General features: G+C 45.3%; 10 protein-coding genes across 10 annotated transcripts; 7 read left to right on the top strand and 3 right to left on the bottom strand.

Annotated features, from left to right (window-relative positions):
* Positions 1 to 116: 116 nt before the first annotated feature.
* On the top strand, positions 117 to 3,416 carry V1508DRAFT_394196 (EXS family protein; the record flags this gene model as incomplete). Its single annotated transcript, XM_066937988.1, has 3 exons — positions 117 to 215; positions 269 to 1,456; positions 1,506 to 3,416. The coding sequence occupies 3 exons, from the start codon at positions 117 to 119 to the stop codon at positions 3,414 to 3,416; spliced, it is 3,198 nt and encodes a 1,065-aa protein (XP_066798946.1).
* Positions 3,417 to 3,698: 282 nt separating this feature from the next.
* On the top strand, positions 3,699 to 5,837 carry V1508DRAFT_2018 (uncharacterized protein). Its single transcript, XM_066936203.1, has one exon. The coding sequence runs from the start codon at positions 4,029 to 4,031 to the stop codon at positions 5,748 to 5,750; it is 1,722 nt and encodes a 573-aa protein (XP_066798945.1). The 5' UTR covers positions 3,699 to 4,028; the 3' UTR covers positions 5,751 to 5,837.
* A 356-nt stretch (positions 5,838 to 6,193) lies between these two features.
* V1508DRAFT_407415 (chromatin assembly factor 1 subunit A-domain-containing protein) lies at positions 6,194 to 8,336 on the top strand. The gene is made up of 4 exons (XM_066938863.1): positions 6,194 to 6,748; positions 6,800 to 7,673; positions 7,726 to 7,969; positions 8,030 to 8,336. Exons 1-4 carry the CDS (start codon positions 6,296 to 6,298, stop codon positions 8,181 to 8,183), a joined length of 1,725 nt encoding a protein of 574 aa, XP_066798944.1. The 5' UTR covers positions 6,194 to 6,295; the 3' UTR covers positions 8,184 to 8,336.
* Positions 8,337 to 8,385: 49 nt separating this feature from the next.
* Positions 8,386 to 9,195, bottom strand: V1508DRAFT_347074 (uncharacterized protein; the record flags this gene model as incomplete). The annotated part of the gene is made up of 2 exons (XM_066936680.1): positions 8,386 to 9,046; positions 9,104 to 9,195. The coding sequence occupies 2 exons, from the start codon at positions 9,193 to 9,195 to the stop codon at positions 8,386 to 8,388; spliced, it is 753 nt and encodes a 250-aa protein (XP_066798943.1).
* Positions 9,196 to 9,409: 214 nt separating this feature from the next.
* V1508DRAFT_407411 (signal peptide peptidase-domain-containing protein) lies at positions 9,410 to 11,085 on the top strand. The gene has a single exon (XM_066938862.1). It carries the CDS (start codon positions 9,448 to 9,450, stop codon positions 10,921 to 10,923), a length of 1,476 nt encoding a protein of 491 aa, XP_066798942.1. The 5' UTR covers positions 9,410 to 9,447; the 3' UTR covers positions 10,924 to 11,085.
* Positions 10,913 to 11,741, bottom strand: V1508DRAFT_378542 (acyl-CoA N-acyltransferase). Its single transcript, XM_066937627.1, has 2 exons — positions 11,529 to 11,741; positions 10,913 to 11,480 (listed from the first exon to the last, which is right to left on the bottom strand). Exons 1-2 carry the CDS (start codon positions 11,674 to 11,676, stop codon positions 11,149 to 11,151), a joined length of 480 nt encoding a protein of 159 aa, XP_066798941.1. The 5' UTR covers positions 11,677 to 11,741; the 3' UTR covers positions 10,913 to 11,148.
* A 104-nt stretch (positions 11,742 to 11,845) lies between these two features.
* On the bottom strand, positions 11,846 to 14,989 carry V1508DRAFT_407406 (BRE1 E3 ubiquitin ligase-domain-containing protein). The gene is made up of 4 exons (XM_066938861.1): positions 14,372 to 14,989; positions 14,146 to 14,289; positions 13,636 to 14,091; positions 11,846 to 13,575 (listed from the first exon to the last, which is right to left on the bottom strand). Exons 1-4 carry the CDS (start codon positions 14,510 to 14,512, stop codon positions 12,187 to 12,189), a joined length of 2,130 nt encoding a protein of 709 aa, XP_066798940.1. The 5' UTR covers positions 14,513 to 14,989; the 3' UTR covers positions 11,846 to 12,186.
* A 197-nt stretch (positions 14,990 to 15,186) lies between these two features.
* V1508DRAFT_401328 (peptidyl-tRNA hydrolase) lies at positions 15,187 to 15,893 on the top strand (the record flags this gene model as incomplete). Its single annotated transcript, XM_066938412.1, has 3 exons — positions 15,187 to 15,219; positions 15,265 to 15,617; positions 15,680 to 15,893. The coding sequence occupies 3 exons, from the start codon at positions 15,187 to 15,189 to the stop codon at positions 15,891 to 15,893; spliced, it is 600 nt and encodes a 199-aa protein (XP_066798939.1).
* A 722-nt stretch (positions 15,894 to 16,615) lies between these two features.
* V1508DRAFT_401327 (uncharacterized protein) lies at positions 16,616 to 17,997 on the top strand (the record flags this gene model as incomplete). Its single annotated transcript, XM_066938411.1, has 4 exons — positions 16,616 to 16,777; positions 16,829 to 17,233; positions 17,290 to 17,482; positions 17,543 to 17,997. 4 exons carry the CDS (start codon positions 16,616 to 16,618, stop codon positions 17,995 to 17,997), a joined length of 1,215 nt encoding a protein of 404 aa, XP_066798938.1.
* A 761-nt stretch (positions 17,998 to 18,758) lies between these two features.
* Positions 18,759 to 20,020, top strand: V1508DRAFT_407398 (mitochondrial 54S ribosomal protein uL5m). The gene has a single exon (XM_066938860.1). It carries the CDS (start codon positions 18,920 to 18,922, stop codon positions 19,916 to 19,918), a length of 999 nt encoding a protein of 332 aa, XP_066798937.1. The 5' UTR covers positions 18,759 to 18,919; the 3' UTR covers positions 19,919 to 20,020.
* Positions 20,021 to 20,145: the final 125 nt, after the last annotated feature.

Here is a 20,145-nt window from a genome sequence, read left to right as displayed (position 1 = left end):
CGATAAGCACACACCATGAAATTTGCACGGTATGTAGAGACTGATCTGCATTTTTGTTGGACAGATTATATCTAACTGAGCTAACTGCCATGCAGGTATCTTAATGATAATCTGGTATGTCTAAAAATGGAGATGATCTACGTAGCGAAGCCATGAATTCTTATGAAAATATCGTGCAGGTCCCAGAATGGCGGATTCAGTATCTTGACTATAAGGTAATTTGTTTGCATCCGTTACATAGTGGAACTTCATCTTAACGGAATTGTAGGGCGGTAAGAAACGACTGAAAAGGCTCAACAAAGCCCGCGGTTTCAAGGAACGATTTCCCCAGCAGGACCAGAACAGAAGTTCCGCGAGTACGGCCAGCGGTCAGCCGAACTCGTTCAAGCGCACATTAGTGCATGGAAAGGAGGATCCTGCTTTGGAATCAACGGGCGATGTTGAATTGCAAGTTCACAGTCGGGATGGTCAGACAGAACATGTTCCTAGAGTTACACCCCAACAGCTACTTAATGGCTCTGGATCTATTGATATTCCTGCTCGACGAAAGGATTCAATGAATTATGGGATTCCAAATTTGGAGGTTTACGGCAGTATCATTGCCACTCCTCCCAATGTCGGCCATTTTCATCTACCACCGCCAGCTCTAGCTGAGACGGAAGATCAACAGTCCTCGTCGTCACAGATTATCGAGGATACATCCACTCTCTATCGGTCTGTCACTTTCTCAGCAGATGCCGATACCGATCTAGGACCCTCTAAGTTATCTCCTCAAGAGAATATTCCCGACCCAGTTCGTAACCAAGTGCGCTCAGGTATGCAGAGCGTTGATTCAGCACGAAATCCATTGGCTCGACAGTCTACGAATGTGTCATTCAGGGAAGGTCCCACTGCTTCCGCACCTCGATCTGAGAAGTCGATTCTAAAGAAGTCATCGAAGTATGACATGACGCCTCCTGAACAAGCTGTTACACACCGTCCGTCTGTCACTCGTCGATCTAGTACTACGAGTGCAGTTCGAACGTCGTTGGAAGAATCTCGAAGGCGAATGAGTGCGGAGTCTGATTATCGGGACTTCATTGCTTGGTTGGATGCAGAATTCGCAAAAATTCAGACTTTTTATCGCGAGAAGGAGCAGGAGGCCGTTGCTCGTTTTGATAAAATTAAGGATCAGTTACATATTTTGCGAGACCAGAAAATGCAAGAACGGGCCCGATTGATGGGAGAGGAAAGTGCCAATGGAGATAGCATCAAGAGCAACGGAAAGAAGAAACCTACAACTGTGGCGGATCAATTAGCACGGCAATGGGTATTGTTCCATAAGAAACTTGACCTGCACCATTTGCCGTTCGTTTCGAAACAGACCCGGCCAGAACCCGATGGTCATAGTGACTATATTAGGCGTGCAGCCGCTATGAGCGTTCCGTACAACGCGGCTAGGAAGAAATTGAAGCATGTAAGTAATACACTCTAAGTGAGTCGATTACGATTTAACTGTCGTGCAGGCAGTCATGGAGTACTACAGAGGACTTGAATTACTCAAATCTTATCATCTACTGAACCGGACGGGGCTGCAAAAGATCACAAAGAAGTTCGACAAGGCGACAGGTTCTTGCATCTCGCCCTGGTACATGGATAAAGTTAACACGAGCTATTTTGCACAAAGCAATGTCATTGATAATCTCATGAATCAGGTTGAAGATATCTATAGTCGATATTTCGAGCGAGGAAACAGAAAGCATGCGATCGAAAAGCTTAGAACTCGGGAGCAACTGGCCAGCCATTATTTGTCGACGTTCCTCAGCGGTATCTGGCTTGGATTCGGTTTACCGTTGTTTATCCAGTCACTTGTTATCGGCATCGAAAGAGGTTCTCGAGGCGAATTGGCCAATGTTATTTATATGTACCAAATCTTTGGTGGTGGTTTCTTGATGAGTCTCTTTGGCTTGCTATTTTCTCTCAACTGTATGGCTTGGTCTCGATACAAGATCAACTATCCGTTTATTTTTGAGTGGGATCAGAAACACTTTCTAAACTTTAGGCAGTTTCTAGAGTTCCCTTCATTCCTTTTCTTTTGGCTTGCGATATGTATGTATCTTTGCTTCTGCGATTTTTGGCCGAATCGTCTACCAGCTCAATGGTATCCGTTGATTTTTGTTGGTGGTGGTGTATTAGTGCTCTTTTTACCTCTTCCGATATTCCATTGGAGGTCAAGGGAATGGCTGGTCATTGCATTGTGGCGTCTCATATTGTCAGGTCTATATCCAGTTGAATTCCGGGATTTCTTCTTGGGTGACATATTTTGCAGCTTAACTTACTCATTGAGTAATGCTGAGTTATTTTTTTGCCTATATGCTCGGGACTGGATGATAGCCTCGAACTGTGGGTCGTCACACTCAAGACTGATGGGTTTTTTGAACGCCCTACCTCCAATATGGCGTTTCTTGCAATGCTGGCGGCGTTATTTCGATACCCGAAATTGGTTTCCACATCTAGCCAATGCAGGAAAATACTTGTTTACCATTGCCACAGCGGTTATGCTTAGTATCTGGCGTATTGATCATGTGGACACGAATCGAGATGTCTACCTTCTCTTCGCAACTATCAACACGATTTATTCGACGTTTTGGGATCTCTTTATGGACTGGTCACTATTCCAACCGACTTCAAAGTTCGCACTTTTACGAGACGAGTTAGGTTTCAGAAATCCCTGGTATTATTATTGTGCAATGGTCGTTGATCCATTGCTACGTCTCAATTGGATCTTTTACGTTATTTTCCCAATTCAAGTTCAGCAGTCAGCGGCGTTGTCGTTTCTCATCGCGTTGCTCGAAGTTATCAGGCGATTCGTTTGGATTTTCTTCCGTATGGAGAACGAGCATTGCACGAATGTTGGCCGCTTTATCGCTTCAAGAGATATGCCTCTACCATACGATCTCGACGAGTTTGACCTAGAGCTTAATGAGGTTGACACCCGTACACCGCTAATGGCTGCCGAGGAAGGCCTATCGACCGGTGCACACACTGGCGTGGACCACCCACCACTTCAACCGCCTCAGCCAAGTCCGGTGGCCGGAATTCGACGCCGGAGGTCTACCGCTGCTATGACACCGCGGATGGTGGCGAATGCTATCAGCAGTACTATCAGAGATGCTCACGCACAAGATTTCGAACGAAGAAAGCCGAAGCGGTCTAGCTCTGATCATAGCCGCCATGGCTCCATTATACGTCCGGGTGATTTCACTGATGATGATGACGACGACGACGATGATGATGTGATGGTCGACGATGACGATCTAGGTGACCATGAGTCAGTGAGCAGTGACGAAGATCTTGATAGTGTCGGGGACGAAATTCCTGCTGTTCATACCCAGGTCCGAGATGGTTCATCAATAACCCGTCATGAGAGATCATGAGTTACTAATTGCCGGTGCAGGCTCACTGTGGCATGGTGTATTAAGTGTAGACTTCTAGACAAATGAATTCGGAATTTTGGATATATTTTTCATGCCAGTTGAACAGGCTAAAACAAATGTACCCTAACCCGAAAGTAGCTCTGAGCTGTGCTGGAGAACAGTCTGCGCCGAAGTTCTGTCACAGGCATGCACAGCCCCAATAGCCTCATGAAGCAGCTGCATGTTAACGTCATCTAAATTGTAACGAAAGTAATGGTACATATCGTTTCTTGGCGCTGTGGTCGCTCGAGTATTGAGAAATTACTTTGTATAATTTGTGGCAATTTGTATGCCATTCTATTGTCCCACACTACTTCAAGCTTAATACGTGCGTCGCAATAGAGCTAAATAAGTCCAACGCTTGTGATGTATGCCAATCCCAGCTGTCCCCTGAATTCCCAAACACGCAGCGTCCGTTGTTATAACAGCATACACGACATCTCACCGCCCTTGAAACTTTGCAACTATTTTTGCATTATCTCCTGTCCTTGCAATACTATCAATTTATCCAGTAAGGAACATATCACACGAACTTTGGGTGTCTCCAAATTAAGGGTGGGGTAAGTTCCTGAAATGGTGCTCAGCTCTCCTGTCTCGGTCACTCCGGTTTCAACATCACCGACCGCTACGCTGCCGATTGGAGGCACAAATGGGAGCCATCTAATAGCCTCATCGACTCCTACAAGACCCAATGTACAAACTCCGCCGACGGTGCCGAGTATCTACACCACTGGATCGTCGGGACCGCCCGTGCCGCGTATGCACCCCAAGAGGAAACCCCTGCCGTCTACCGTGGACGTGAACACTCTTTCTACTCTCACCAGTGGAAGGTTTCCAGGAGGGGGTCCCCCTTCTCCGATTCGGCATGCACAGAATATCAGTGCTTCAACTGTTGCATTACATGGACAAATGCCAGGACACAGTGTACAAGGACAATCACAAATACAGTCGACGTCCCAGTACCTTAACAAAACAAGCCCGAGTCCGGCACAGGCGGCTTACACTTCTCAGCATGGACCTCAAACGGCGGTTACTCACCGATATGTGGATACCATCCCGCGGACGACGTCTACTGAGAATGTCTTACCATCACAGATTCTTCGTCGGCAATCCCAGGAGAACAGGGATAGTAAACGAGTAACTCACAGCGCCGCGATGCTGGCTGGCTCTCCGTCATTACGTCCGCCTCCTGGGACTTTAGTAGCAACGAGTACTGAGTCTCATTCGACAAAATCTATATCGCGGTCATCAACTGCATCAACTGGATCAAGCCGATCTTTGTCAATCCAGGAAAGCCCCATAGCGCCGCTTCAAATATGGGGAGCAGCATTCCAGACACATCCACATCAAAGAGGGAGCACGGCGTCTACAATGTCGAGTAACTCGGTTTCTTCGGTAGCGTCGGTGTCTGCAAAATCTGGTACGTCCTCGACATCACTCAAATTTTCAAAGGACAGCGCTATGACGGACTTGTGTTCTCCGACACATTCGCTGAGCCATCATAGTCAGTTTTCTGAACGAACTATATCATCTACGGCGTCACAACTACAAGATTCTTCTACAGTCAACATGCCTACCGTTGCACCTGCCTCCAATGATCCATTGGTAGTTAGCAAGAAGGCGGACTATGTCAAGTATCTACGTCGACAAAGAGCGACAGTATGGTCAGACAGGATGCAACGGGACCTCTTAACTAAGCAGAGACAAGGTCATCATCACAAAGAGAAGGAAAGGGGTAAGAAGCCGCGTGAAGATGAATATTCGACATACACCCACGCTTATGCGTATTATCATCCGAAGCTGGATATGACGCTTGAGCTTAGTGATGCTAGAGTTATGACTGATACTCCGTCGACGAAATTAGCCAGTCAATCGTCAGGTATTTCATTGGATGATGAAATTGAAATTACAACGGAGAAGCCGGAAGACAAAGTTGTTGAAGATTCTTCGGTAACGGATTATCCGGTTACGGAGGCGCCAACAGTGAATGCACCCGCACAGGGACAGAATTTGAGAAAGTCAACGACCGGCGAAGATGATTCCACCCCGGTTGCTGATAGTGGCGGATGGGTGACGTCCGCAGTTCCACATGCTTCGCTGCAGATGTCCATGAGTTCAGACGCTCCTGCAACCAGTTACACTAGAAATTCTTTCGAATCGTCCACAACTGCAATCTCGCCTGAAGAAGGGTTAGCGCGAAGGCTGAGTGTAGGAAGTCTGGACGAGCAGGCTATAGCGCCTGGAAGGACTCTCTATATTGTCAACCCAGATAATAGCAGTAGTGACGGGGATTGAGAGCATATTGGATTGACTTTGAAGCATATTGTAATTGTGAACTGATTAAAAGAAGGCGTTAACTGTCGTGATTATTACAGGCCGTTTGAAAATTGTTTTGAAAATTGTTTTGAAAATTGTTTTGAAAATTGTTTTGAAAATTGTTTGTTATATATTATTGTGCTGTGAGTTTGATGCCCAATTTATTACTATCTAGCATGTATTGCAACGTGAAAATTGTAAGCATTTTGGATCTGGGCATTGCTTTCTACTCTGATCCTCCCTTCGTAAATAATATTGATATTAGTCTCTCCTTATACCATATAAGTACGACCGCAGATAGGACAGGCAAAATACGATGCGATATAGATGTATTAGTTTACCGGGGGGTGCACGCGTCTCTAGGGTTAGGTTTCAGAAGTGTAACGCGTCCGGCAACGGCTTAGCCGCTTCAAGAGTTTCGACTACAGTTCAGCGCGTCTCAATTCTTAGGAACGTTTTGCAATAACCAGCACCTTCAAGTCGACATTACGATACATTCTTAATGAGTGCTATTTTGATTCATCATGGAAACCCTGACAGAACCTTCCCAGCCACCATCGAGTGCTCGCGTGTCGGTAGGGGATTTCGAGACTGTTAACCTTTCAGCCGATTCGCAAGCAAGCTCGATATCAGCACTATCCACCCCGGCAATTGCATCCATCTCTACGGCAGGGTCTGAAAATCTGAAGGTCATTGAGATTGAGTCGTCGGCGATGGTTCCAGATAGTACACCGTCAGCTTCGGGATCGGAGGACATGGCTCCTGAGCACGACAGTGGACCGGCCAACAAACGCAAGAGAATCAAACTGACACAGGAGGAGAAAGCTGAACGGGAGGTAATTAGGAAAAGGAAAATTGAAATCTTCGAAAAGAGGAAAGCTGAAAAAGCGGCTAAGGAGACTGAGCGGGAAGAGAAAAAGCGTGCAAAGGAGGAGGAAAAGCGGAAGAAAGAGGAAATACTTAAACAAAAAGACAGGGTTTGTACAATGGATGTTATAATTATTAAATGGATTGCTAACTTTTGCCAGCAACAATTGCGGTTAGGAAACTTCTTTAACAAGAAACCGACAACTGCAGCAAGGTCACTCGGCGCGTCCGAGATGAAAGAATCAGATGTCGCCAAGAAGTCTGATTACGAAGAAGTTTTTCTGCCTTTTCACGTTAGAGCCAACACCACTCTCTACCCTGCGAATTTTTTCACTCGCGATGGTGCAGCCCTCGAGGCTGCCCGTCGAAATGTCGATCTGCTAATTGCACAGCTCGAGTCACCTGAAACTGCTGTAAGCTCCTCAGTGATCCCAGAGCCAGCTTCTTCTCCACAGAATTTCGCGGAAATCATGGGTTTGCACCCTTTAAAGCTACGAAAAAGAGGAAGGGCTATTGCTCAGACTGCCAAAGATGTGATCACCTTATTCAACAATGCTCACAGTGAGATCCCAAGGGGTAACAGCTGTCGAGAATACGACACGTCGGAGACACATCTACGCGCAGCCCTTCAGTCGCTCCCACGGAAGTTTCTACGATTTTGTGAAGATCTTAGACCTCCATACAATGGTACATTTACAAAGACGCGACGAATCCAACGAAACAACCCTTTCTTTCGTGACGTTCGCATAAACTACGACTACGATTCAGAGGCAGAGTGGGTTGAGGAAGATGGTGAGATAGGCGAGGACTTGGAAGAAATATCGAATGTCAGTGAAGATGATGGGGAGAGTGCAGCGGGCGACTTCATTGATGATGAGATGAAGGACTTCTTGGTTGCAGAAGAAGAGGATAAGCCTAGGAGAAGGATTTTAGCTCCATTGCTTCCAATAGCCAAAGGTATCTGCTGGACTGATCTGAACACCGGCATCAATGCCGAATTTGATGGTACTGGACTGCAGATTGCGACAATTCAGTGTGAGTTCTCATTTGGGTGTTCTTAATGGAGTTGGCCCTGACTAGCTTGTAGCTACTATTACTCTCCCGATTGACCCTTTCAAAGACTACTATCAAACCACCAAAGCCTCGATCTCTGATTCGCGCAACGCAGCGAGCAAGACGCCATTCCAGCTTTCAAATACGAACAATGTTGCATCAACTTCCTCTCGGCCGCTTACGATGCGAATCTCTGAAAATGACTTGAAAGAAATACTTCTGAAAATTCAAGGTAGCGACATGACTCAGCTGATGCTCATTGAGACTTTGAAGAAAGAGTATGTGCTTTCTATCTAATTATGCGTATGGTCATTCGCTGTTGAGCTAACGAAATTCAGGTTCAAAACAATTTCTAAAGAAAATATTCGGTTGACTGTAAAGGAAGTAGCGAAGAGGGTTGGTGACAGAGAGGCCGACAAACGGTGGATCATAGATTCCGATATATGGAATCGGTACATTGATCAGAACGCCACAACCAGCGGAGCGAAATAGGTCAGCTTGTCAGGGCAGGAGGCTTTCAGTTTAAAACTGATCGAATTCTTTAATTCTTTAACTCGTGGCTTTAAGATATGCATACAGACGACTGGATTTTGTTAAGTGCAATGAATAGACTTGTGGCTGCCTGATATTATTGAGCCATTCATAGCTTCGACTTAACCTTCGTTTTATACCTAGTTACCTTGCCAGGCATGCATTAAGTATATCCTTGCCTCTCTAATTCTTCAGGCACCAATATTCGTAGCAGAAATCTCAATATTGGTGACATCTCGTCCTTATTGCGTGGCATTAGGTCGCCTTTCATAGGAAATTTGATTCGGCGACATTCTTTAAATAACTCCTCTGCGTGCTTGACCCTCTCGTCTGTAATATTTGACTTTGTATCCCCTCCGCATAGTAAGATACTAGTGCTTCTAGGCAAGTCGATAATGTCCCGCGGCCGGATACAGCTAGGGATCCATCCTCCGACTGCAATGACTGCGCATAGATTCATCCTGCAAGTGGCGATATCCAACGCGGCCATGCCACCTTGCCCGTATCCCCACAGTATCACATCTTTAGAAGCTGTGAAGCCACATTTCTTCTCTAAAACTTGCTGAATAATGTCCCCAAGGAACATCCTGCTCCTGAAGAATTGTGCGTCTGGACTAAGAAATTCGTCGTCATCTGAAGATCCAGATGCATTTGTCGGATCTCTGGAAAACACAATATCATCACCCCAGTGGAAGCCACCAATATCGAAAGGCATTTGTTTTGGGGCTTGCAGGGCAATAATCACTGCTCTGGGAAGATTCAGTCGAGAAGCCAAGGTACTGAATGGGATTATCGTATCTCCAATTCCGTGTAGCAATAGAATTCTACATACGCTGTTATTAATCTAAATGCACAGTGTGAGTTTACTGTGCTGCACTTACGCATGTGTAAGATCTGTCCCTGCAGGAGGTGGAGTTATGGAAACGACAGCACCGCTGGGGAAATCAGCCCGAGTTGGCAGACTGGGAGCCATTGTGCTCAGTGCATTACTGGTTCATTAACGAAGTTTCGAGTGGAAAACAGTTGCAAAACACTTCTGAGCATGCTGCTATATCTTTGGGCAAGGGTTTATTTTCAGGGGGAGATGATTGATACTCAGTCATGTACCAAACCCATAATTAATTGTTGTTGCGTTTCGACAGCGAGAAGTTTGAACAGGTCCCATCGAACTGAACCGCAGCTTCCATTGTGGACATCATCCTTGTGCGCATCACAACTGAGAACAATGTCAACCATGTCCCAATATTTGCCGTTATCGATCCCAAGTACCTCCATATTGGAGTTTCTCGAGCAGCATCATGTCGATCCTGTCCTATTAACGTACTCAGTACTACTTGTGTCGGCGGTTGTCGTGATCTATTGTGGTTCGCACGCAACGCTACATCGACCCAATACGGCTCTCCCTGCTGATCCAAATGACCCCAAGTTTGATCCGGCAGATCTTTCGCCGCCATCATCACGCGAAAAGCTTATGGAGGAGGACGCTTATCTCATGCCAGTAATGGGCGGCGTCATGTTAGTGGGAATGTACTTCTTGATTAAGAAGCTTACTGCGAAATATATTGAGATGTTCTTTAATGTGTACTTTGCCGTTTTCGGGGTGTTTGCCGTTGCTAAATCTTTTGGGTCCGCATTTAAGGTAATTGCCAAGCGGACCGGTACATCTTTGACGCGGTGGAGGATCACTGTTGTGGAGAATCCTCCATGGACTGAACAACCAGTGGCCAAAGAAAGAGAGAATGGCGAACGTAAGAGTATTGAGAGCACTGATTCTGTAGCTACGATAGGTTCATCTGGCGGGGTGTCAGCCGAACGTGAAAAACTAATGAATCAGCTCGTGAAGACGCCGACTCTAAGACAAATGCTGACTCCATCGTTTTTCCTAAACCAGTACAAAATCTCGTCGCAGCTGAGCAAACTTCCCCCGGTTCCCGAAGAAGTGGCGAAATGGTATATATCTTCAGCAGATATTCTTGGATTTCCGCTTGGTTTGGCAGTTGTCGTCGGTAATTGGTACACTCAGAACTGGCTGCTGGGGAATATTCTTGGTGCCAGCTTTGCGTTCAGCAGTATCCAGATATTGATGATTGATTCATTTAAGACCGGCTATATTATGCTCTCTGGACTGTTTGTATATGACATATTCTTTGTTTTCGGTACAGATGTGATGGTCACAGTGGCGACATCTCTAACAGTGCCTATTAAACTCACTGCACCGCGTCCTGCTACTGCATCGTCACCTAGAGGATCAAACGCCATGCTCGGACTTGGTGACATAATCGTACCAGCCATATTCCTATCGCTATGTCTTCGATTCGATCTATGGAACTTTCATCGCAAGAACCCAAATTTGGCATATGCTTCAGCTAGGAAGTTTCCTAAACCGTTTTTCAACATAGCCATGTTGTTGTACGCGTTTGCGTTAGTCACAACCATCGGCATTATGCATGCATTGAAGACTGCTCAACCCGCATTATTATACTTGTGTCCTGGTATCGGTGGTGCGGTGATTGTGACAGCCATTGTTAGAAAGGAATGGTCGATCATGTGGGGATATAAAGAGGAAACTGAGGAGGACAAACAAGAACAGCTGAAAGAAGAAAAAGAAAGGGAGGACAAAGAAAAGACAAGTAAGATTGACTCTAGAGATGCAATTAAGTCCTCTGAAAAAGAAGTTATTGACCATATTGATCCAAATTAAGTTGCATTCGGCGAGCTGTAGGATATGTTGAAGTGAAAGGGGTTTCTTGTATATAATTCGCGTATTGATTATATTCTTGTTGTATCGTTATAAAGACTGGTATATGTCCTGTATATAACTCTAATGTGAATTGGGATCCTCAATGATATATTAATACCTAACTTTTACCTCTATTTGTAATACAGTTACGCCACCTTAAACCAAAGTCATCTCTTTCGTACAAGTCTACTCAAGTTTTTTTCTCAATATGTATGCATCACCAGCTGGGGTCATCTTCTTGTAATATCCGGTGACCAGATCGCCCTTCTCAAACCCGATATGTTGATACCAGTTCAATGCGTCCTCATTCTCGACCCACACGTGGCAGTATACTTCTTTGACAAACATCTTTTTCGCCTGCTCCAGTATATGATCGACGAGTTTGCGGCCGATACCATAGCCGCGGTATGGTGAGAGCACCGCGAGTGTCATAATGTAAATTCGCGTTTGATCCTTGTGGTTAGGCGGAGTTTCCAGTGAGCATCGAATCGCGCCTACTGGTATATCGTTGAAGTACGCTGCAGTCATTATTAGCATCAGCTTTGTCTGCATAAAAGTCGACCTACCCAGCTTTGCTAATTCACCAACAACTAAACTATCTTTGTACCATGAATCCGAATACGATGTCGGTAGAACGACACTGTTGATCCGCCTAAGCACACCGATGTTGTTGACCGTTAAGTCATCCAAAGCAATTTTAATATTTGGAACCATCTTGTATGATGTGCGACCGAAATGTGACAATAGAATACTAAGGCGCCTAAATCGCGAAAGATTTGTTGTACACGAACCTTTTGTTCCGAAGGTAGGTCTCGCTTGACACGCGGAAAATATTAAGGTTAGGGTACTATTACTCTCATCGATCCTTGCCGAATATATGCCACAATCGGAATCAGTGTTGTGAATCTCTATTTCATATGAAGAAGCTTAATCGAAACTACTAATACATAGCACAAAAATCTGTGTACAAAGTCTATAGATCGCCCATGGATATCCATATTTGTCAAAGAAGCCCATCGCAAATATGAGTACATACAAATATCAAACCAAATTTCAAGGTAATAGTAACACATGCCGGTAGTCACACGCTTCATCTGCAAGACAGAAGCCAATCAAGTTCATAGCGCCAATTTTCCCTGGTTTTAACAAAGAACGATAGGCATGAGAACAATACATGAAAAGAATGCATGCGTGCCACTAAGACGAGAAAAAGAGATAAAATATTTACAAGTGAATAGTCATAAGATCGTTGTGCGAATACTGTTTGTTGCACAGTGGACACTTTCGAAGTCGGGCATTAAGTCGGTCTTTCGCGCATTCAAAACAGAAACAATGGCCGCACACTTTGATTGCCGTATTCTTCCAGTTCTTGGAACACACCGAGCAAATCGCAATCGATCGGAGAGCTTCGATTTGACTCTGATCACCATTGATATGATTCACTGCTGAAATACTAGATTCAGACTTCCATCGCTCCAGTTCAATTTTCTGTCTCTCGACCTGCTCTTCAGCCTGCCGTCGAGCATCGGTCTCGCTCAAAATCGTTGTACTGCGGGCTTGCAAGTCAGATTGAAACTTTTCTATCTGAGCCTTGAAGCCGTCGATACTAACTGTTTGTTCGCTACATTTCCGCTGAACTTCTTGCAACTGCTTCTGATACGCGTGTCGCACAGTCTCGAGCTCAGCCAATTGCTTCTCCAATGTCGACACCTTCTGTGAGACGGACTGTTCCGCATCGCGGAGCTGCTGGATAATTTCACCACTTTTAAGCGATTGTGCTTTAAGTGCTCGATTCTCCAACGCAATGGCTTCCTTTGCACGCATAGCCGAGAAGTACTTCTGATCGGCCTTCGACTTCTCTGCCAAGAGCCGACTCATTCTTTCCTCGCGTTCCATTATTTCAGTAACTTTTTTAGTACTTTGAGCGTGAGCTTGGTTGAATGCAGCTTCAAGACCTGGCAATTCGGCTGATAAAAACTGGTTCTGCTTTTCCAGCTTTTCGATGCGCTTCAGCAATTCCACTGGACTATCATCTGGAGATGGTGTCGGATTACCATTAGTAGTCTCTAGTTGTGATTTAAGTCTTTCAACCTCCATCTCCAGCGTTTTAATCCGTGACGACCTTGTTTCTGTCAACTCCTCCAGTTCTTTCATTGCCATCAATTTCTGCTCTTCTTTGGACTTGCGAATTGATAAATCTTGTAATAGGTCGTCTCTAGCAGATCGTATCCTAATCAGATCTTGCTCTGATTTCTTAAGCTGATTTTGAAGATCGTCAGCCATAGCCTTATATTCAGCGGTAAGAAGCTCCCGGTACTCTGTACGCTCGCTAGATAACTTCTCGCTTTCTTGTTTTATGACATCGTTAAGAACTTCCAGGTGACTAGCGCGCGTAGACAAGGCTTCGAATCGAACTTTAAGTGTCTTATATGGTTCTGAATTGAGAACATCAGCCTCTGACATCGATGTGAGCTTCACATTGAGTCTGCTAATTTCATCCGTCAGGTTGACGACCTTCTCCTGGAGTTGCCGTAATTCCTCAGCTTGCTTTTTTACAACAGCTTCTGCCTCTTCTTGAATTTTAGTTATGAGCTTCTCGTCTACTTCTTCGGACTGCATTGATAAGTTAGTACACCGGGCTATGCAATTCAAATCGTATACAGTCGCGCACACCTTTTTCTCATTCTCTGGCTTTTCTTCAGCAGATCCTTCTCTCTTCACGGAGGGTGATGACATACTAGTTCTTTCAATTTTGGCTAATGTGGAACTCTTCAATCGATCCAGCTTTTTCTCCGCAGACATGAACTTGAACGTAGCATCAGTTAGCCTCCGCGAAATATCTTCTCGTTCATCTTTTAGTCTCTCGTTTTCGGTCTTTAATAGTGTGATTTGAGCAGAGAGCTCGCTCAGACTCTCTTGCAAGATTTTGCTATCAGGAGAGGTGTTTGATGGTAGTGACTGTAGACTTGTGAATATAGGAGTGAGAGACTGTAGGACTGAATCACGTTTTCTTTCAAGATGTATTGAGTATTCTTCAGAGGTGGCACGCAGTAAGGATTTCGGAATCGGGGACTCGTCATTGCTAGAACATAGAGGTTTCCCTGATAGTATGTTTACTTCATTGACAAGCTAGAAATTATTAGTAAATCGCAAATCGTTCTTTCCGGGCGCGAAGCTACATACTTGATCCCACCATAACTCCAGAACACGTAAATGATCATCGTGATAAGCAGACCGTTGTTCAATTTCGCTTACACGAGTCTGTAGTAGGTCGCGTTCTCGACGATATATTTGCATTTGTCTGAAAATGGCCTCCTTCTTGAATAACTGTTAAAGAACATTAGCCTAACAGTCTGAACACAAAACACAACAGTCTGAACACAAAACACAAGAGGCTAATAACACATACAGCTACATCGTCCTGTGACAGTGGAATTTCAAATCCATTTGCTGATTTTGATCCGGCGCTCTCAATGTCGGTTGCCTGCCGCTTCAGCGGCGGGGCCTCCAGCTCAGTTTTGACCGACAATGACCGCTTTCGATCATCCATGGGATGACTCTTTATATTCTCTTGCTCTCTTAAATCCAGGATGACGACTGAGTAACCAAATTCTTGGATTTATTTGGTAAAATTGTAACTGAATGGTTAAATTCGAAAAATATCATCCACACTTGCAAGAAACGGCTAACAGTTGTGAATTATCGTTGATACAACTTATTACTACTTCCACCTTCCTAAATCTAATTGTAATAGACAATTCAAAATGCCGATGTTCCGATGAGCAGCTGGGGATTCCTTGCGAAGAAACAGCAGTTAGCCATCGTTCAACAATATGGAACTAAGTCATAACTAACCCTGTCCTGCAATCAATTGAAACCTCCAGCCCCAGATAAATGCACCGAAACGATGATGTATGTGGAATCTGCGGACAAGTAGAGGGAGGGGACGGAGCTGATAAAATGCACTTCCGGTCGCGATGTTAAGCAGAAATACTGAGGGCAAATTCGGCCGGAGGCAAAATCTCCAATTCTTGCGATGCCGTTTCGTGGAGTTGTGTGCGGTGCTGCAAAGTTCGCTAATAGTGGCATTTGTCAGCACGGGCATCGTACGTGATTTAAACCTAAATCTATGGTCGCGGAGAAAACTAGTGTCGAGCGTCATAAGGCGTTTCCAGGATTCTTTTGGCCTAAATCGTCTTTCTATTAGCCTGCTCGTGTTATTGCATGGCATCTCGACAGCTGTATCGAAATTTACTGGTATGTTTATCTGCATCTCTGGAGATTGTGTACTGAGTGCTTTAGATATGTTCACTGGGTAACCCAGGCCATAAATACGCCAAATCTCGGCATTCTCTTGGGCATATTCTTCTCGACTACCTCATAGCAGATCACCATAGACAGCTAGAACGAGTGCACTCACCTTCATTAGATGGGGACCTCACCGAAGGAATTTCAAGCCTTAACACAGATCTCCTGAGTCAACGAATCGCCTTGTTCAAGCCGTGTACCTATATGAACGTCAGCGGTATGGCGATAGCCAATGCATGGAAATGGTCACAGAAAAAGTACGGACAGACTGCACGGCTGGTAATTCTTCATGACGAATTGGGCCTACCTGTCGGAAAGCTAAAGATGAAAGTCGGCGGATCATCCAAGTGAGTCAAGGGTTAATACTGTTGTGACTGTCAACTGAGATCTAACGCTCATATGCGGATAGAGGACATAACGGGTTAAAAAGCATAGCCACATATATTGCTCCTGATCAATTTACAAAGGTTGGAATCGGTATTGGGCGTCCGGACTCTAGAAGCCCAGAAGTTGTGGCAGATTATGTTCTCAGAAACATCCCACCCAGTGATATGACCGTCATTATTGACCAGGTATATCCTCAACTATGGCAGATGCTGGCAAACCTTGAAAAAGGGACATAGGCAGCTTGGATAGGAGTCAAGGCGTGGACATATACTATACCTGCTCGGCTACCCATAAGATTACCAGGGATATGTTTGCAAATGTATAAAATGGATCGTGGTAGCATCGCATCACTCATATTACGATCTTACGTTATATATGGACAGCGCATGCTCCCAATTTGGTATGTTAGCTAGTTACGTGGAGTCGCATCCGACGCTCAGGTTGCGTGAACACTGGATACGCTGTAGTAGCTCCAGGAAAACCCTAAACCACAGAAGTGAGCAATTTTCATCCCAATTTACCGTCAAGCATGGGCCGTAAATCCACCGTCGTTTGGCACTTCTGTAGTAGGGTCCGTAATACTTATTCGGCTTCAGTCTGTGCAGTGAGCAGTGAGAAGTTGGTAATATTGGTTGTTGCCCGCGGGAAATAGAGCACTCGCTGTCAGGTTTGCAGTTCAGTGCGTAAACCTGATGCCCGCACTGGAGAGAAAGGCGTAAGCGTGCGGCCTAGTTAAAATTTTGAATGTTGAATTTTAGCGCTTTGAAATAGACTAGTCTCCACGCAGAGACGATGGCAGTAAACCTAACTCACGTTCCGTTTTACATAACCATTACGTGCACCCTTATTGCGTTTGTCCCATATCATCCTTCGGCAGGTCTTGGCCGGTTCAAATCTTCAGCTCTTTGTCCACGTACCTCCGCATTTAGTTTATCAGCATAATCACCGACACAGAAGAATGCGCTCACGTAGTCCGTTGATAAGCACGGCACTTCACGCGCTAGTCATAGCGTGCTTGCCAGCACTTGTGAAGGCACATGAGCACCATGAAGAAGACATACCAGAAGGCGAATATATCTCAGTCGAACCTATAGATTCGATACTATGGATACACATTGTTGTATGTTCGCCATTTATATTGTATGTGTTAGGTCTCCAATTGATAGAATAGTTGATGATGCTCGCGTTCGGCATTATATTCCCGGTCGGCATGATTCTAGGAATGACCAAGAACAGATTCCATGTACCCCTACAAACTGCTGGCGCCGTCATTGCAATCGTTGCTTACTTCCTCGGCCATCATCATAAGGGTCGGCAATTTCCTGGTGATAATATCCATGCTAAATTTGCGTCATTCTTAATGAGTCTCGTGTTTTTGCAAATTGTTCTAGGCATGTATCTGAAGCTCCATTTAGAGCGGGGCTTCTTGGGCAGAATACGACACATCATGGTGATCATGCATGGTGTGTGTGGCAAGATCATACCAATTACGGCCTGGGTCCAGATGGGATTTGGTGGTATTACCGCGTTAGGATTCTGTCATGGGGACCACTTGGGCCAGTGTCTTGCTCACGGCGTACGTTACACAACTTTGGTAACCGACGCAATGCAGACTAATGTGTATGTATTTAGATAATGGGCAGCGCGTTTATTGCCTATGGATGTATCTTGGCAATCATGGTGTTGGTCGGTCAGTCGTGGCTTGCTCGAAGGGGCCGCAGCCAGGAATTCTATGATAGCGCCGTGATTACCGCCTGGGGTATTGTCAACACGTTTACGGAACACCGCTGGGGTCAGCCATGGAGCCATGGTGATTACCAGCATAGTATGTTCTAGTTTAACAGTTCTAATAGGTCAAGTCTGGTTGTCTAATTCGGAATTCTAGCGAGTATGGGAATTATTTGGTGGTGCGCGGGCATGCTTGGGCTATTTTTGTCGCGAAAAAATGGCCGCCCACAACGTAATCACATCCCCGCCCTCGTTATTCTCCTCACCGGATGGGCCATGTCTGTGCACGCTCAGCATCTCGAACTCTCTACTAAGATACACGCCATGTTTGGCTACGCTCTTATGGGCGCCGGTGTTTGTCGTATTATTGAGGTCTCGTTCGTGCTCCACGACGCAAACACTGACGGCGACGTCAAGTCTTTCCAGTATCTCTCGCCGTTTCTATTAGTGGCTTCTGGATTTTTATTCATGTTTGCAAATGAGGAGCAGTTACAGCTCATCAATGGGAACCACATCGACCACGCCAGTTATGCATTGTTCATCTACTCCGTTGCATTCTTGGTATTTTTGTGTACGTTAGATTCTGCTAGTCCGGTGCTAGTTAGAGGATGAAAACGTAATAATCGCTAATATATTGTCAGATTTCTTGCTATTGATTACCTTGTGGCAGCGACTGTCCGGCAACACGTTCGAAGGAGTGAAATACGAGGTGGCGAATGATGGGTCAAGTAGTAGTTTCGTTGCAACTACCACATCTGACATCGAGGCGGATAGACAGGTACGGGAAGCCGAGGAATTTGAGTTGAATGGCTTGCTTCGCAGCAATGGCGGCAGAGGCAGGAGTGACTAAGCGTGCGATATCCAACGTGCAGAGAAGATCTTTTACGTATAGAGTACAAGCCGCGATCAATGGAGAGTGCAAAGGATGCCCTGCGTTCTATTGTTAATTTCTCTTATGTCACATTGTTACTTCTAAGTTTTAACGATTATTGCTGATAGCCTAATCGTATAGTATATGAGTGGCAGACGTAGGGAAATGTTGAGGAATATTGTATTGTGCATATCGTATTGAGCGTGAAATCCTGGAATTTTTCGTTACTGAAGATTTGACTTAGATATTATTGGCTTTCTTGGTAGTGTAGTGCTTATGTTACACCAGAAGTTCTGTTTCGGACGAGGTTGGGTGTGTTCAAATAATAAATATATTGAACCTCAGTATTTAGACTTTTACATATTGTTTCTGTCATTTTGTTAATTGTCGTGTTGGAGGATCTACAGCCATCAAGTAAACTACCTCGCTATAGTTGTTAGTCCTAGTCTTATGTTATGGCGTTGGTTCGTGCGCAGCTGGTCCACATGTCACAGCTTCCTATCCCGCCGGAGTTGGCGCGAAGCTTTCCGCGCGCACGAAAATTTCGTCGCAGACGAGCTCTATAGCGCCACGCATCAACGCTAACGAACAATCGGCAGCATATTTGCTACTTATAGTCACAGAAACTGTTACCATCGTCAAGAAGCAAATGTATATACAATAATGGCAGCACGACCGCACTTAAGGCCAAGCGCCGGTAGCACATATTTGCACCCCTTTCAGCACCAAAGACATCAAGCCCTTCACACATCCACTCCCCTCAGTAAGAACTCAATCTCGATAGTACATCCCCTCCATCACAGGATCCGATATAAAAAGAATCAGCTGCAACCGGCGTACAAGAATATTCTGCAGACACCGAAATGGGATACACAGTCTCATTTGTTCAAGCCGCAGTACACGCAGCAATCCCGCCTGGAAGAGCATTATAACACTACCATTGCACCTGATTTACTTCTCGCCAATTTCGTGCACAACGAGCGGGTTATTCCTGGTCGCAAGAGACAGGAGTGGGATGGATCTTCACAGTACCATATTAATCGCCCGAGACGTGCGCCTGCGGGTTCGGCTGTTGAGACACCGGACATTAAGCAGCGGACGTTCAAAAACATTCCACGATTAGAGGCTATTTGGATACATGCGTTTGTGCGTGATGCAGTTAGAGTTAACCAGGAACGTGCGCTCCCGACGATGGTCATGATGCAACAGATCACAGGCAAGAAGCCGCGACCAGTGTACTCAAAAGCTACGGTCATGACGTGGCGGCTACGGAAGAACATGATGGTCGGCGCAAAGGTCAAGATTCAGGGACCCGATATGTACCAGTTTCTCGCCACATTGGTGGAGGTAGTATTACCACGAATCAAGGACTTTAAGGGCATCGAGAACACATCCGGAGACATGTTTGGCAATATCTCGTTCGGTTTGGAGCCTGCGGATATCAAGTGGTTTCCTGAAGTAGAAGGAAATCCAGAACTGTGGCCCAATCTTGCCGGTTTGCACATTACCTTGGTGACTGGTGCACAGACTGATCCGGAGGCTAGAACGATGCTCTCTGCCTTCGGGTTACCGTTTGTAGGCAAAGAGCGCTTGCACAATGTGCCAAGTTTCGAGGCATTGGAAGCTATTGACCGCAAGAAGGGCATCGTTTATAATTATTAGATGATCGATAGTACGTTGCTGAGACAGATGTGAATGTAGATAGATGTTGATTTCGAGACTTATATTTTCTGTATTATAACAAAGAACAAGTTGTATTTTGATGATGGCTTTTAGAGCTCTTCTATTACTTCCATCCACCGCGCTGGCGTAAACCCGTTGGCATCCTCGTCATCCGCCTTCATCTCAATGTCGAGATAGAAACGGCAAACATCTTTGAACGCGATTAT

Source organism: Lipomyces doorenjongii (assembly GCF_038497915.1).
Source record: "Lipomyces doorenjongii strain NRRL Y-27504 unplaced genomic scaffold V1508scaffold_1, whole genome shotgun sequence".
Classification (NCBI taxonomy): Eukaryota; Fungi; Ascomycota; class Lipomycetes; order Lipomycetales; family Lipomycetaceae; genus Lipomyces; species Lipomyces doorenjongii.
Note: the sequence above shows the minus strand (reverse complement) of the source record. Positions and strands in the feature narration are given on the sequence as shown.

What these genes read in the sequence shown, in the direction of transcription:
- V1508DRAFT_2018 (XM_066936203.1), top strand. Translation starts at nt 4,029, where the DNA reads ATGGTGCTCAGCTCTCCTGTCTCGGTCACTCCGGTTTCAACATCACCG.
- V1508DRAFT_407415 (XM_066938863.1), top strand. Translation starts at nt 6,296, where the DNA reads ATGGAAACCCTGACAGAACCTTCCCAGCCACCATCGAGTGCTCGCGTG. An exon ending in TACTTAAACAAAAAGACAGG is followed by an intron (nt 6,749 to 6,799) that starts GTTTGTACAATG and finishes AACTTTTGCCAG; the next exon opens with CAACAATTGCGGTTAGGAAA. An exon ending in GCAGATTGCGACAATTCAGT is followed by an intron (nt 7,674 to 7,725) that starts GTGAGTTCTCAT and finishes ACTAGCTTGTAG; the next exon opens with CTACTATTACTCTCCCGATT.
- V1508DRAFT_407411 (XM_066938862.1), top strand. Translation starts at nt 9,448, where the DNA reads ATGTCAACCATGTCCCAATATTTGCCGTTATCGATCCCAAGTACCTCC.
- V1508DRAFT_378542 (XM_066937627.1), bottom strand. Translation starts at nt 11,676, where the DNA reads ATGGTTCCAAATATTAAAATTGCTTTGGATGACTTAACGGTCAACAAC. An exon ending in TGGTGAATTAGCAAAGCTGG is followed by an intron (nt 11,481 to 11,528) that starts GTAGGTCGACTT and finishes TAATGACTGCAG; the next exon opens with CGTACTTCAACGATATACCA.
- V1508DRAFT_407406 (XM_066938861.1), bottom strand. Translation starts at nt 14,512, where the DNA reads ATGGATGATCGAAAGCGGTCATTGTCGGTCAAAACTGAGCTGGAGGCC. An exon ending in TGTCACAGGACGATGTAGCT is followed by an intron (nt 14,290 to 14,371) that starts GTATGTGTTATT and finishes GTTCTTTAACAG; the next exon opens with TTATTCAAGAAGGAGGCCAT. An exon ending in TGGAGTTATGGTGGGATCAA is followed by an intron (nt 14,092 to 14,145) that starts GTATGTAGCTTC and finishes AATAATTTCTAG; the next exon opens with CTTGTCAATGAAGTAAACAT.
- V1508DRAFT_407398 (XM_066938860.1), top strand. Translation starts at nt 18,920, where the DNA reads ATGGCAGCACGACCGCACTTAAGGCCAAGCGCCGGTAGCACATATTTG.